Below are 14900 nucleotides of genomic sequence, written 5' to 3'. Positions count from 1 at the left end.
CAAATTTCAGCCCAGTCATAGATCATGGCAAATTTTTGCTAACAAAGGCGGAGAAATCAAATATTAATTTGCCAATATTTTCATATTTATTTTCTATTTGTTTTCTTATACCCTTGTTAGATACTTTCACAATTGTTCAAGGGCGTTTTTCTGCTGCTCTCGAAAGGTAATGCATATATTTCAAATGTCTGTTCACAGGCTTGTTTGTTATTAGGTTAATGCCATAATAAAATATATTTTGATTTTTAATATGTATACTTATTATTGAAATATTGTTCACAAAATTATATCCGCATCCAGCAATGTACTCAGTGTATCTAAAGAATAAGCACAACGACACGAGTCTAAAAAGACGATAGAACGTAGATCATGAACTCGTTGTGACACGTTTTGACCAATTACAGCGCAAATTGATGATGCTTCTGCTTATCCTGGAGCAAACTTCAGGATAAGAGAAGTACCCTGGACCAACGTTAGAAGTATCGGAAAGTTGTTGAAAAATTGACTGCCTCCTATTAATTAAAGAATTTGGTCTGACGTAAAAAATTAACCGAATGTTATTCGTTTATTTTATCAATGATGATCGTGTTTTTCGGAAAACGAAAATTATATCTTTTTATTATTTGATTTGTTTTTAAATAAAACTATTACAGATAGTGAAAATTTATTGATAATTATTGATTATTGATATTGTTTTGTTTCTAAAGAAAATTATTCCTGTTTGTTATATATTTAAAAAAAAGAAACTTTCGTTGCAAGTGTGAGAGTAGCCAAGGGTATAAGTAAATTACCTATATCACTTACTGGCGCACGATCGTGAGATCGGCTTTCTGAACTTTTTATAGGAGGGCGGTAATATTTAGGAAAAGGGGATTCAAGACTGTGAAGTCTTTATCCCAAATTGTCAGGGTCCCGACACCAGTTAATCAATCTTATAACACGCGGATTAACACGCGTGAAGTATACTTATTACGATTCATATTAGGAGACATTTAATAAAAAAACGAAATAATAAATTTAATAAAACAAGAAAATAAACTCATACAAAAATCTTAATGAACGAGGGACAGAATCACTACAAATAATATACAAATCGAGCGATAGCTAAGCTTATATTATACCCTAGTCGCGATCGAGAGAGAGAGCTCACAAAATCATTATAAAACATACGACCTGTTTCAGTTGTCGTTCGTCTTCTTCTCTGTATGCAAGGGACACTTTGGAGATAAAGTTCATTTACTTCTTCGTATGGGAGATCACTATGTGCACAAATATAAAGGCATCACTTCTATGTGCAGACTCTAGACTTATTCTGTATGTGACTCGTCTAAGGACGTTGGTCATCAGGAGAGAAACGTATGTGAAGTTTGGACGCTTTCGGATCTGTCGCTGAACTCTTCGAATTCTCACAAGTTCCCTGTATATCTTCGGAATACCGACCAATCATCGGCCAGTAACTCTTTCATGAGAACGGATGAAAGGGGAATGAATGAGGGGTAACCATTTCCCATCTGAGCAGGATTTTAACCAGATAAGGGAAAGTCAGAGGATGTTCTCTTCTGTGAAAGGAAGTGACATCTGTTATCTGCCTATTCCCACGTTAAAACAGTATTTTTCTCACCAAAAATGAAGTAATATTTGGTGACATTATTTTGACATTATTAATAAAATATTAATTTAGACCCAGGGGCCTTTCGGGTCTCACACAAATTAATAGAATTCAAAAGCAAAAGTAAAACTTATTCTCTTTCGTGCAATTTTACTTTATTGCCAAGGTTAAAATAAAAAGCAGTACGCAAATATAACCAAGAATCGCCAAGATGAAATCTTTTCTTCCGTAACGGGAGAAAAGATTTATTTTAAAAGTTAAGTTTGAATTGAAATCAAGAAACTAAACATGCTACGATTTGTTCCTTCTAAATCAAAGGCAAGAAAAGTCAGTAGCATCGGCTGCAGGTGCAGGGACACGTGAATACAATGTAACGACTCTAATATTGAAATGTTAGGTTAATAGAAAATGAAATGTTAATTATTTAAATAAAATATCTGATGTTTTGAATGGTACAGTAGTCGTGGTTACTGCTATAAATGAAGTTGTTACACAATTTTTGAAACTCATAACAATTTAAACGCTAAAAAGCATTTAAATTATTATGAGTTTCAAATGAGTTTCAAATTTGTTATGAGTTTCAAATTGTTATGAGGAATATTTTTTTATTATACTTAGATGTTTTTTGAGGTAAGATTTTACACAAAATGTTGATCAGCGTTGCTCTACTGCAATGATTCCCAAACTTTTTCGATTCACCGCCCCTTTGTTCCATAAAGTTATACCCAACGTCCCCTAATTCATTTTCTCTTATGCGAAAAAGGCTTGAAAATACTCTTAGGAAAACTTTTTTCTATGAACCTCACATTTTATATTTATACCGTACATTGTTCTCAACATCCGGAAACCATTAAATGCAATATTTCTTCTTACCCGTTTAACAGAGAAACGAGAAAGGTTATAAGTGACCACAACCTTTGCCTATGGTCACCGTTGGTACCTTGCCTCCCACTTGCTTCTTTAGCCTCCCTAGATTTACTCATCGCCCATAGGGGCGGTAGCGCCCACTTTGGAAACCACTACTCTACTGTATAATCAGTAATGCCAAATACTATATATATCAATACACGAAACTCCCTTCAACATCAAAGACAGCCGACGTGAATAGCTGATGCCCTGCCACCTAATGGCACGAGTAGCGTAGTGTTTTTTTCCTTCTCAATATATTAATGTTATACCTAATATAGCAATATATAATGCATCTGTAGGTGACAATTAATTGATGTAATCTAATATCAAACATAAGAACTTTTTATTCACAAATTAATTACTCAAAGTGGCCTGAAAAAGGTGCCAAATTAATGCTATTTGTTACTCATTTTTTACAGTCCAAGACCATTGACACTTTCCATTGTTATTGTTTGTCTGGTTTGATCGTTTTGATTCTACAGTACACTCTGCAGAAATTTTTGTGTGACAGATCATTTCTGTACAACATTTCTATGCAATATTATAGTTTATTTAATACAGTCGCTCTTTCTCTCCTCAACCAGTGGTTGGTGGGAAAGCATGGATGTGTCCTTCTCTCTTCGTTTAGCTAGCTGTTTTCTGTTGGTAAGGCCTTTTTCGTAATAACTCGTCGAGATATTCCACTCTAGGTCTTTCATGTTCCCTTTTGCCCTTTATCTTTCCTTCCAATAAAACATTCATCCATTCCGAGTGTCGAATTAGGTGGCCAATCATGTCATTTCTCCTTTCCTCTATCGTTCTCAAAATCTGTCTCTTTGTTGCCTCTTCCAAAACATCCTCATTCCTCTTTCTCTCCGTCCATGACACTCGCATCATTCTTCGCCAGCATCACATCTCAAAGGCCTCCAGTTTACTTTTCTCCGCTGTTTGGAGTGTCCATGTCTCCGAACCGTACAATGCTATGCTCCAGATGAAACTTAATGAATCGTTTCCTAACATCTATTGATATATTTTTTTGATGTTAACATCTGTCGTTTCCTATACAATGCCTGTTTTACTTGGGTTATTCTCGCTGTAACATCTCTTTCACTCCTTCCCTCTGAGGTAATTATGCTTCCTAGGTATCGTACGTGAACTCATTGACTTCTATTTTTTCACCGTTCTCCAGACGTTCATTCCTCCTTGTTCCTTTTCTTTTCTTTTTTTTTTTTTTTTTTTTTGTAATATATATAAATAACAATATGAAATTTCAGAAAAGATATTGTAAATTTNTTTTTTTTGAACATCTCATGATCTTCGTTTTTTTCCTATTTATTCTCATCCCACATCTTTTAAACTGTTTGTTTAGATTTTCAAGAGCTATCTGTAGATCGTCTACATCTTCCGCTATTATTGCTATGACGTCAGCAAATCTTATTGTGCTGTACAACTTTCCGTTCACTTTTATACCTTTTGTATTAATAGCGTAGAATTCTTCCATTGCCGCTTCTAAGTATAGGCTACGTCGAACAATAGTGGCGATAGTCCACAACCTTGTCTTACTCCTTTCATTATATTGTCTTCTTTTCTTTCTATAACCACGTTTGATTCATGTATAGCTTGTATAATATTCGCCTATCCCTATAGTCTACCTTCAGGTTCCTCAGTGATTTAAACATTATGCTCCAGTCCACGTTGTCAAAGGCCTTATAAATGCTACGAGTGCCTGCCTTTTTACCCAAATAAGCTGTTCGATGAGCATCCTTAGGCTTAGTATAGCTTCTCGTGTACCTTTGTTTTGTCTGAAACCAAATTGGTCTTCCGATAGGTGTTCTTCTACTTTTCTTTCTATCCTTGATAGATTATTCCGTACTGAATTTTCGATGTGTATGAAACTAAACTTGGTGTCCTATGATCCTCACATTTATATATATATTTTTTACATTACTTTTTTTTAATACAGTAATACCACAAAATAAATATGATACATGATTCTCATTCTTTCATCTATGTAACACTTTTTGGCCTTTTTGTTTTGTTTGCCTGGAACTTTGTTTCGTAACAGTTCATTTGCAGCTTTTACCTTGCCATTAATAAGTGCACACATATATTCTGTTGCGAACACCATTATATATTAGCCGCAAACTTCTGCATGCTTTGGAACACAAACATATTGTAGTAGCTATGCTGACATTTTGTTTACCCTGTATAATAATATTATTAAATTATAAAGTATTGATTTCCTCCTCATCAACAACGCATATATCTCTACCCAGGTAGAATTAGAAATTAGAAAAGTTGAAATAAGTATGCAAGTAATGAAAGTGAAATCTTTATAAACTAGGAGACCATCTCTGCAATTATGGCAGCTGCTCTGTTTTCTGGATCATTTTCCCCCTTCTTAAAGCCCTGAAAGGAACTTTGTGGCCATTTTATGCATATATATTTCACTAACTGTGCATATAAAATAGTAAAAGCCAGTTTTTCTTATATTTTTGAAATATATTAACAAATTTGTAATTAAAAAAAGACAAAGATTCATTTTAATGGAAACTGTTAGAGTGCAAAAATTTTATTTAAATAATATATATATGTATATATAAATATTTATATAAATATCAATATGAAATACATAACAGAAGAATAATATTACAACATGTGAAATGAAGAAATTCATATATGTAAAAGAGAACAGTTATTTTTTTTTTTTTGATGCAATCTATACATATTTACATACAAATTTATGATTTTGATGTTTATGATTTATAAATAAAAATATAATGTTAAAGTAAAATACATATAGAACATCGGGTTACGCGATTTATAACTCTTGGCTGTTGCCATGCCATTGGTGTGTCTTCTCTTCTTCTGTTATTTGTGTAGGGATTTATGTCTTCGGTGTCATCCGTAAATGTTGTTTCATCTTGTTGATCCTGGGAAAAAATAGTAAACTTTATTACTGTAATTATTTTTATAAAGTCAAGCAATAGCTGAATTTTTTAAGTTTTTCTGTCATATGGGCAATAAAAACGTTTTTATTGTTCATTATGTATTCAACCAGACTGACAATGAGAACTGAATGGGGGAATGACAAGATCCAACATATCTGAATCAAATCACCTATAAAAACTTCCGAAGATATCATCTGGATTCAAACTTCAGAGCAAAGTTGATATTTTTGTAATTTTGATAGGCCATTCGCTTGTTGGAGAACAATAAAAACACTACACTCAACAAGCCACCAATAAAACTCAACTGCCTAACCTATAACCAAAGTCTCCTTTTAATTTGTTTTTAAAAAAAAGCGCTTGACAAACTTGCCCCGCATGCCGAAGTTGCCCCGGTCTCCCCTATATTTGTAATTTTTTCCTTTGTTGTAGTATAAATTATTTAATATAGAATAACAAGAAATTCAATCTCACTGGTTAATTAATGATTTCTCTCTTTAGAAAAATTAAATATTAATTTGGATTTTCATTCATCGAATAAATAAACAGTGCAATTTGAAAATTGAATCTATCTGTAAAATTGTTTCTTTATGAATTTCTACAAAAAAAAACTTAGATATGAATTTCAATGTTTTATAAATAAGCAGACAATCTTGAAGCATTTAAAAGTTTCAACAGAACAGGAAATAAGACTCCGATCAATGGGTCATTGATTAATAGGGGGACCTGTTTATTTGGAAAAAAAATCTTAAAACCAAAAACAAATCAAGAAAATAGTCAATATTTGTTTCAGTTATTTAGGACACCATATCGCTTAATCAGGATAGTTACTGCTAAATAGTATAATAATCTAGTCTAATCCAGGAGTAATGTATAGATAGAGCGATTTCCAACGGCATGGAGATACGCCATTAAAAAAGGACTTGGGACGAGTAAAAACACTTTGTAATATGTACTGTACAACAATATTGGACAGTTGTCAATCTTAAATAGTAATTTGTTAGGTTATCGTATTAATTTTTTGGAGATAGTTTATTATCGTTATTATAGTAATTTAGGATTTTGTTTGTTTGTTTAGTTAAGTTACGGCAACGCAACACTTAGGCGATCTGCCTGGGGGATTCCTTCCCGGAGGTCTTTGTAAAGGTAACTGGTTTTTATTCAGGCGTTACAGACGTGGAGAAAACCTGGAAAACTCCACGTGGCCAGCCCATCTTGGTGAGGCGCGAACCCACGACCGAACTCCCAATGTTCAGGGAACGGAACCGCTTGGCCACTGGTGGGTCATTTAGGATTTTAATGCTAAAAAATTCGTTAACTATATTCTTGTTCTTATAATTTATATTCTTGTTCTTGTTCAAAATTCATTTTGAATTTGTAAAAAAATGTTCGATGGTAAATTGTGTTCAGAATTCGAACACAATTTACCTGACGAGGGTTCATAAATAGTCAAAAAATGTTTAATAAAGAAATTTAAATACCCCAGTGGTAAAGTATTTTTTATATTTAGCTAGATAGTATACTGTACTTGTTGTGGCAACTGTGCCACTTTATTGTTCGTAGAATAAAACAGAAGACACTTATTAGAGTTATAAAAACTTTAAACTGTCTTCTATTTTATTACTTTTGTCTCTTATTTTATTCTCTAAGCATTTTATATTTTATTTCTTTCCTTTCTCTTGAGGTTGGTTGTAGGGTAGCCAGACGTCCGGTTTTTGCCGGATTGTCAGGCATTTGACTTCTCTGTCCTCCAACCGGCACCACCTTGAGCTGTACATCGATTTGTCCTCCTTTTTGGGGTGTGATGAAAAATGTGTACAAAAATAGTTACGTTGTCACTTCGAATGAATTGAGGAAGCTGGTTATCGTTTCCAGATGGCACACACCACTTTGACCTTGTGGCACTTTGGCCATTTTCTTCGTTAAGAGGCCAAATAATTTCACAAGCGTTTACAAATGGTCACAAATGTTTATTGGACGAGGGATGGCAAAGACGAACGGTCTAACCAATCATCTTCGGACATCGACAGAATTCTCCTTTTAACTAGACGGAAGTCGCATGTGCGGCTGGCGAAGTGGAGGAGGTTGGAGTTATTAAAATTGGGAAGCAGACTGTTGCTGACCCCTTAGAAGAAGAGACGTTTTCTTTGCAAGTTGCTGCGATCGAGTGCCGACGCCCAACTCGCTTGACGGTCTCATAGGCATCCCAAATTTATTTTTCCGTTTTTTATTTATACATATATGTATTAACAAACAGAAAGCACGGGGAGGTCAACAGGATGCGCGGGGGCTATCCCCAACAGTGTCCTCTTTTTTAGGCATTAAGTGATGGCCACCCTAGTTGGTTGTTATTAATTGGATTATCCGTCTGACTATGTGTGATTAAGTGAGACACCTGCATCAGTGGGGTTTTAGACATTTTAATGAGTGATGAATGACAAAATATATGGGAAATGGGTCACGTAGGACCTTTTTGTTTTTGTGGCTTAAGAGTGAAAAGTAAGGGATGGAGGGCTGCTTCTTTTTCTTTATGTTTGTAAAAGGCTTGTAAGGAGTTTGGTCTCTCATCAACATCTGTCTCATAAAAACAAAAAGAAGAGTCATGTTGTTCATGGAGGTTTGGTGTATAAAAAAAAATGAACATCGAGAGATCACGGTAAATTGAAGTAATAAGTGCATACACTTATTACTTCAATTCACCATGGAACTGAACCCAATTCATTTGTCTAATTTCAATTCTCACTCCCTAATCTTTTCTTCCCCTGAAAATTATATTGTTAGTGTTGACTTTAACAGCTGAACTTCATAGTTGTGAAAGTCTTTGTCAGTTAGTGCTGATTATAAGGGAAAAGCTTCACAGACTGTAAGAATTTAATTATTGGTTGGTATTACAGTAACTGTAATGAGTTGATCTCAAGATATGTATGTATATTGTTGGAAATCTTAATCTCTAATGAACAAAAGTTAAAATCTCATTGAACATGAAATATACTTCTCCTGCCTACTACCAGCATTTGTCAATTTTTTTAATAATAACTTCACAAAATAAGTATCAGTCCACATTGTGCTATGTGATATGGAGGTCATCACTGAGTAAGATAGTATTGATTCCTTCAATAATGAACACATGCATATTGAAAGTGAAGTGATTCTGTATGCAATCAGCTAAGAACAAAAAGATTCTCAAAAACAAAAATATGAAGGCAAGGATGCAAACCTTGTAGAAGCCCTGAATATATGGCTTTTTTATCATAACTTTAAAGTGCACATGTCAGTAATCCAATGTTGAAAATGATGGGCACTAAAATGGCTACAAATATTCCAAAGTAACAGATGGTTGCATGTCTCAACAGAAATGTACGTGTAACATTAAATTCAATAAATCATATCATGAGAAGGAAAATGCTGAGAGTGTCTTTCTCATTTAAATAATGATGAACAATGTAACAAAATACACTTTACACCTTAGAAAATCAACTCCGGCAAAAGGTTTAATTACACAAAAATCCAAATACCAGCAGAAAAAGATGCGGAATAGAGCTAACATTTTTGCTCATGTTGAATGGGCATCAACAAGCTAATAACCTTTGCAGCTGTTGAAACAGGGGATTGTTGTCCATGTATGAAGAGGGGAGGTGATGTGAGAAAGTCCTAGGGAGGGGAAGAGAATGGTGAGTTTACAATTCTTAGAACAGCTTCCTCTTTTTTCTGCTGGTATTTGGTTTTTGTGGTTTTTATCAAGTTTACTCAGTTAGAAGTGGTTGCATTTTTGTTTAATTAAACTTTTTGCTGGAGTTGATTTTCTAAAATGTGAATTTATTTTCTGATAATGATGGATGAAAAAAATTCAGTAAACTGCACAAGTTGCTTCAAAATTTTTGTGCAGACAATGAAATAGCCATAAACAGCACACTAGCCAGTTCTCTGAGCCAAAACTCAGAACACTGTTGGTCTGAAAGAAAGCAATAGATCAAATGATAAACATATATGCTATATTATTTAAACATGCTAAAAATTGATAAACAAAAGCATTCGGTAACTGGAAAGATACTAAATCTTGATGTTATAAGAATGAACAATTTAGCAGTTTTTGTTAGTGTAAACAAGACTAAATTATTTCAAATTTTTAAGAGATGATTAATGAGTTGGGATATAGAACCACAATAGAACACAAAAAGAAATAACTTTTCTTGTCTATGTGGCACGTTCTCATTTAGCTTGTTTAAACTATTATATCTGGAATTTCTGTTTGAGCTTCAATTTTCAAAAATTGTAGATCTATAAATTCCCACTGGCATGTCTGCCATATTACAGAATTATTATTAATACATTTAATACAGTATATTACTATATAATACAGTACATTAATATATTTAATACAGAATTAAAATTAGAGAATTAGATAGATGACTAGCATAACTCTATTGTTAACAGGAAAAGTATGATGTGCAGGGGCAAGACACTACTAAAAAATTGAGAACATTGTTAAAAAATTTGCCTGGCATTGTAATGATGTCATAATAAATAATAGCTCATTCATAATAACATACCCTTGATCAGACCCAAAGCTACAGGGGCTAACAGGTGGCTAAGCTCCTTTAGCTTATTCAGTAGCTTAGTCAGTAGTGCTTAGCCCCCTTTAGCTTAGTCATGTACAATACATATATAGTTTTGCTTTCATCATATGAACTAAGACTATTGTTACTTATTTTTACACTTAAACTGTAGCTAATAGGCCTAGTGCTGGCTGAAAAAAGAAAAATACCAGTCACAATTTTTTCAGTTTGCCTCTGTAGCCTCCTTGCCTATATTCTGGCTACAGGATTGACCTTGTAGTCAACAGACTTGGGAATCATAAAATATTTAAAGACAGAATGATGGCAAGTTGCCATCTTTGAAGCAATTGAAATAATTATGGTAATATTTGACATATATTTATTGAATTGAAATTGTTTTTAGCAGAAAGAAATATTTTTTTTTCAATTCTATAATATTTATTCCAGAATTTATTTAAGTATTTTTGTTCCTTAATAAATATGAGATTTTTTTTGTTTTACATATATATATATCTTTTATCTTTATATAAACTTTGCGTAATTGGAACAGCTGTTTAATTGGGAAGTCTTGAAGTATTCTGTCTGATTAATCAGTATCCATTGTCTATTAAGTTAGTTTATGATAACTAAAAATTAATTTTATCTATTTTTGATTTGTTTTGCAAGATATATTATAAGATAGATTGAAATTAAAAATCAAGCTGAATAATTAAAAAAAAACATACTTCAAATATTCCATGTCTGTCTGTAATATTTAAAGCTGGATTGCTATATTCTTCCAGACGGAGTGTTTGTGTACATGATACTATTGCTTTTCCCGTGGTTCTTGGAGTAAGGATTGGTGGTGCAAACATGGGTGATATGTAATGAGATACCCGTTCCACAATCTCTTGAAATCTGCTTTCCCAGTCAGCCAGACGTCCACTTCCTCCATGCCCACCAATTCCTGAAATTAGAATATTATTGATTTTGTTATTTAAAAAATGTTATGTAAGAATTGACAACTAAGGATAGTAATTTACAAAGAAAATTTTGTTTCATTAGTTTAAAATAATTTTATTTTAGCAATAAACAGATTTAATTCTAAATTACTTATTATTTTCTGAAAGTAATTTCTTTTATTTAAAATCTACCGTAGTAGCTCCTCATTATATCACAAATCTTTATATTGCTTCTTCAGATATGTAATGTTATTTTTTATCTTCCAAATATGCAAATGCTTTAGCCAGTAATGAATATATACATTGTTATATTGTGTCAGCTGAGATATTGATTATTTGGTTTGTTTCCCTACATGCATGATATATTGAGGGGCTTATAATATTACATTTATTTAAAAAGTAGAAAATATTTAAAATTATTATTTACCACATAAATCAACATAAACCAAAGAACTTAATATAATAGCAAGAGGACCCTGAGGTGGCCATGGAGTAGGCTCTAACATGACAGGAACTATTGGTTTGTGTAGCACATCAGAAAGGCTAGCTTCACGGGAACATGTTGGAGATATAACATAGCTGGGAGTCAAGCAGCACAACACTACCTACATAAGAGATATAACAATTATAATAAATACTGTAAAAATAATTTTTAAAATTATTTTATTAATATTTGAAATAATGGAAATTTTATATTAAAATTTTTATATGTGTTCCATCAGTATAAATAGAAAATTTATTCAAAATGCACTTCTGAAATTATGCTACACATTTGTTTGTACAGTACATCAATAAATATATTAAACACAATACATTGTCACTAAATTATTTATTTCTAAAATAGCTAATAAATTTTAATATATTCTTAAATATTATTTTTAATTATTGAAACAAAACTTATTTGGTTTCAGTTAAAATTTCATTAATAGATATAATCCATAATGTCTTATATACTGAAGCAAGATAATGACACCATTGTGAAATAGGCATTAGACTAGAATACGAGGAAGAAAGGCCCAGAGAGAAAAAGATGTTCGAGGAAGATATAAAAATTGATTGTAAATGATTTTTGAAGTTTAAGAGAAAATCTGAAGAGAGATTACATGAATGGGGCAGAACAGAATTGGATAGGAAATCATACCTTGTATAGAATGAAGAGAATTGATGATGAGAATGTAATTCTTATAACACTAATTAAGCACACTTTCTTTGTCTTTTCTTCCTAAGATACATCACTAAAGTTAACATATATTCTCATTTTACTGGCTATATCCTCAGTTTTATAGGTTAAATTATCATCTGGTTTATTTGAGAAATGAAATTAATGTTCAGAACTTCTTAATATTAAGATTTAAAAATATCACTATAAGATGGAAGGTTGCCATTCTCAAGTTTATGCATAAAAATAAAGGCATTGAATAAGATATAAGCTTTTTAATGACAAAAATTAAAATGTGTATTGGTTATTTTGAGATTTTTGCCATAAGATAGCAGCACTAATCTGTTATATAAGCAAAAAGTATTTATTATGGTATAATAAATTTGAGTGAAAATTGAGAAAATCGTAGTTATTACAAATCTTTGAATATTCTTTACATTCACTGTGCAAATGTTGTTTATTTCAGGGACAGATCCAAGGATATTTATAGGAGCTTAAGCTTTTCCCATTGGCACAAAAAAGTAAAATTTAATTGTTTGAACTTCAAAGGTTGCATTTAATAACATCTGTGATCACAAATATGGTTTAGCAGGCCATCTGCAATACATTTATAATGCAAATGATAATAAAAAATCCTTATTAATTATTTAAATACATTTAATGTTTGAGTTATCCCTTCCTGTAAGATTTTCTGGCTTTGCTATTGGTTCATTTCTATTTATTCTTGTTATAATAACGATGACATAAAAATTAGCTAAACACAAACTTTATAGCATGTTGTATGACAAATGTTGATGATGATGATGATGATATCCTCATTTTAGTAATTGAGAATGTGATAAATATGGCAATCCTATACATTGCTGATGTTTCAAATACAATGTCGAAATGAAAACTGTATTTGAAATAGTTTAAAAATATCTATAAAAATTTACAGTAACTTTAACAATTATAACTTGGATGAATTTGATAAAAATTTCCAGGACAAATAAATTTTTAAAATTTACAAAATTTAAAAAAACTCATAACTTCATAGTTTTTTAGTAAATAATTAATTTACTAAAATTCACAGGTTTGTAATTGGACTAAATTTAATGATTATAGAATTTGAACAGACAAACATATTATCATCTATTAAAATTTTAATGCAATTAATTTTGGTTTTGTTTAGTATAAAGTGACTAATTTTTAATAAACTATAGTAGGACATGAGAAGGATATTCTCTAACTTTCTCTAGATGAATTTGCAAACTTTTTGGAAGGAAAGTGTTAAGAAAAAAATATATTTAATTGAAAAAACTACAGTATTGAATATAAAAAACTACTTGAATATATTATGAAATATATTCAAGTATTTCAACATTTTAAAATGTCTTCCTCAAGCAAAAATATAATATATAAAATTTGAATATTGATTTTAAAATAAATAAATCTAATGCTGAAAGATAGTACAATTTTTTCTTATAATATATTTGGCATCATAAGTGAGCTTATAAAGTTTTACAATTATACAATTATTTTATATTATTTCATAGATTTAAATTATCATAAAAATTTTAAAACTAAAAAATTAAAAAAGTGTTTGAAATCCAAAAATACCTTTGCTTTGCTAATTCCTTCATATATTTTTCCATATAAAGAATCACCACCACCCAATTGTCCAACGTCCATCCAACATGGAAATCCTGCCAATTCCATTCTTCTTCTTAAACCCAGAACAGCTTCTTGAGAATCCCATTGATAACTTATAAATACAGGTGGAGCAGGTAATTCTGGTCCTAAATAAATAAGTTAGAAATCAATATAATGCAGAGATGCATTTTAAAATTTACAAAAAGGAATAATAATTATGTATTACCAATTTCATTCTGTATAACATCTGCTACATCTTTCCTGTTTATTTGTTCCAGGCATGATATTAATAAATCAATACAATATCGAGTTCTCCCATTACTTTCTATCCAATCGACAATTAAAGACATGCTCGGATGAATATCATCTTCAAATCGTGCTATTTCTCTTTCACTATAACCTACAATTAAATATATCAGTATATATAAATTTAATTAAAATAAATTCCAGCTAAATATAAAATTCTTACCTAATTTTTTGCTTAGAGCTGTCCAATCTTTTCCTACATTTCCAAAACTAAGAACTTTGGCTGCACTTCTAATCCATTGAGGATCATGAGATGAAAGTTCAGAGCTTTCCCAACAAGAACGAATCTCAGCACCAGTCATTAATGAGTATTCATCTATCAGTGTATACATTAATATAAATAAATAGCCTTTTAATATAATCAATTAAGCATTTCCTATCCAATTTTAAAAATAGCATCAAAAGTTATTAACGATTATGGTAATAATATCCTTATTGTGCAACAATGAATGCTTTGTAATCCATGAATAAGCTAATTAAAATAATCTCTCAATTAAATATGAGTTTAATAAATATTGACTATTTCAACTAGAATTAAATAGTGTAAAGAGCATTATCTCTCATGCTGTATTAAAATATAAGCCTTAAAAGCAAGCATACAGATTTAAAAAACTATTAAATAATATAAAATAGAATTTGAAATTGTAATTTTAAACACAGTTGCAAATTTTATTAAGAACATTATCTTAACAATGCTACAAATCTAATATCAAAGATTATTAAAATATTGTTTTTAGTTTGCCAGATTGAATTTCATTTTAAGCATTGATGTTTGTTTGCTGGATTTTAATGAAGATTGCTATTTTATAGATTTGAGCATTGTATCATTTTGACATGAAGCTTGTTTCTTACAAAATGGTT

At 31.2% G+C, this 14900-nt stretch overlaps 1 protein-coding gene across 1 annotated transcript in view; it reads right to left on the bottom strand.

The window, feature by feature from the left end:
* Nucleotides 1–5067: 5067 nt before the first annotated feature.
* LOC111621531 overlaps nt 5068–14900 on the bottom strand; it is an 86758-nt gene continuing 76925 nt past the window's right edge. The window contains 6 exon segments of the mRNA XM_023363689.1: nt 5068–5430; nt 10727–10947; nt 11370–11547; nt 13701–13879; nt 13960–14133; nt 14203–14355. Coding sequence (XP_023219457.1) covers nt 5281–5430; nt 10727–10947; nt 11370–11547; nt 13701–13879; nt 13960–14133; nt 14203–14355 — 1055 coding nt within the window. The 3' untranslated portion in view covers nt 5068–5280.

The sequence above is a fragment of the Centruroides sculpturatus genome, unplaced genomic scaffold (assembly GCF_000671375.1).
Source record: "Centruroides sculpturatus isolate CEXI.00-Female unplaced genomic scaffold, Cexi_2.0 scaffold272, whole genome shotgun sequence".
In the NCBI taxonomy this organism is placed as follows: domain Eukaryota; kingdom Metazoa; phylum Arthropoda; class Arachnida; order Scorpiones; family Buthidae; genus Centruroides; species Centruroides sculpturatus.
The sequence above is the reverse complement of the archived record's forward strand: the minus strand, read 5'-3'. Positions and strand labels throughout refer to the sequence as shown.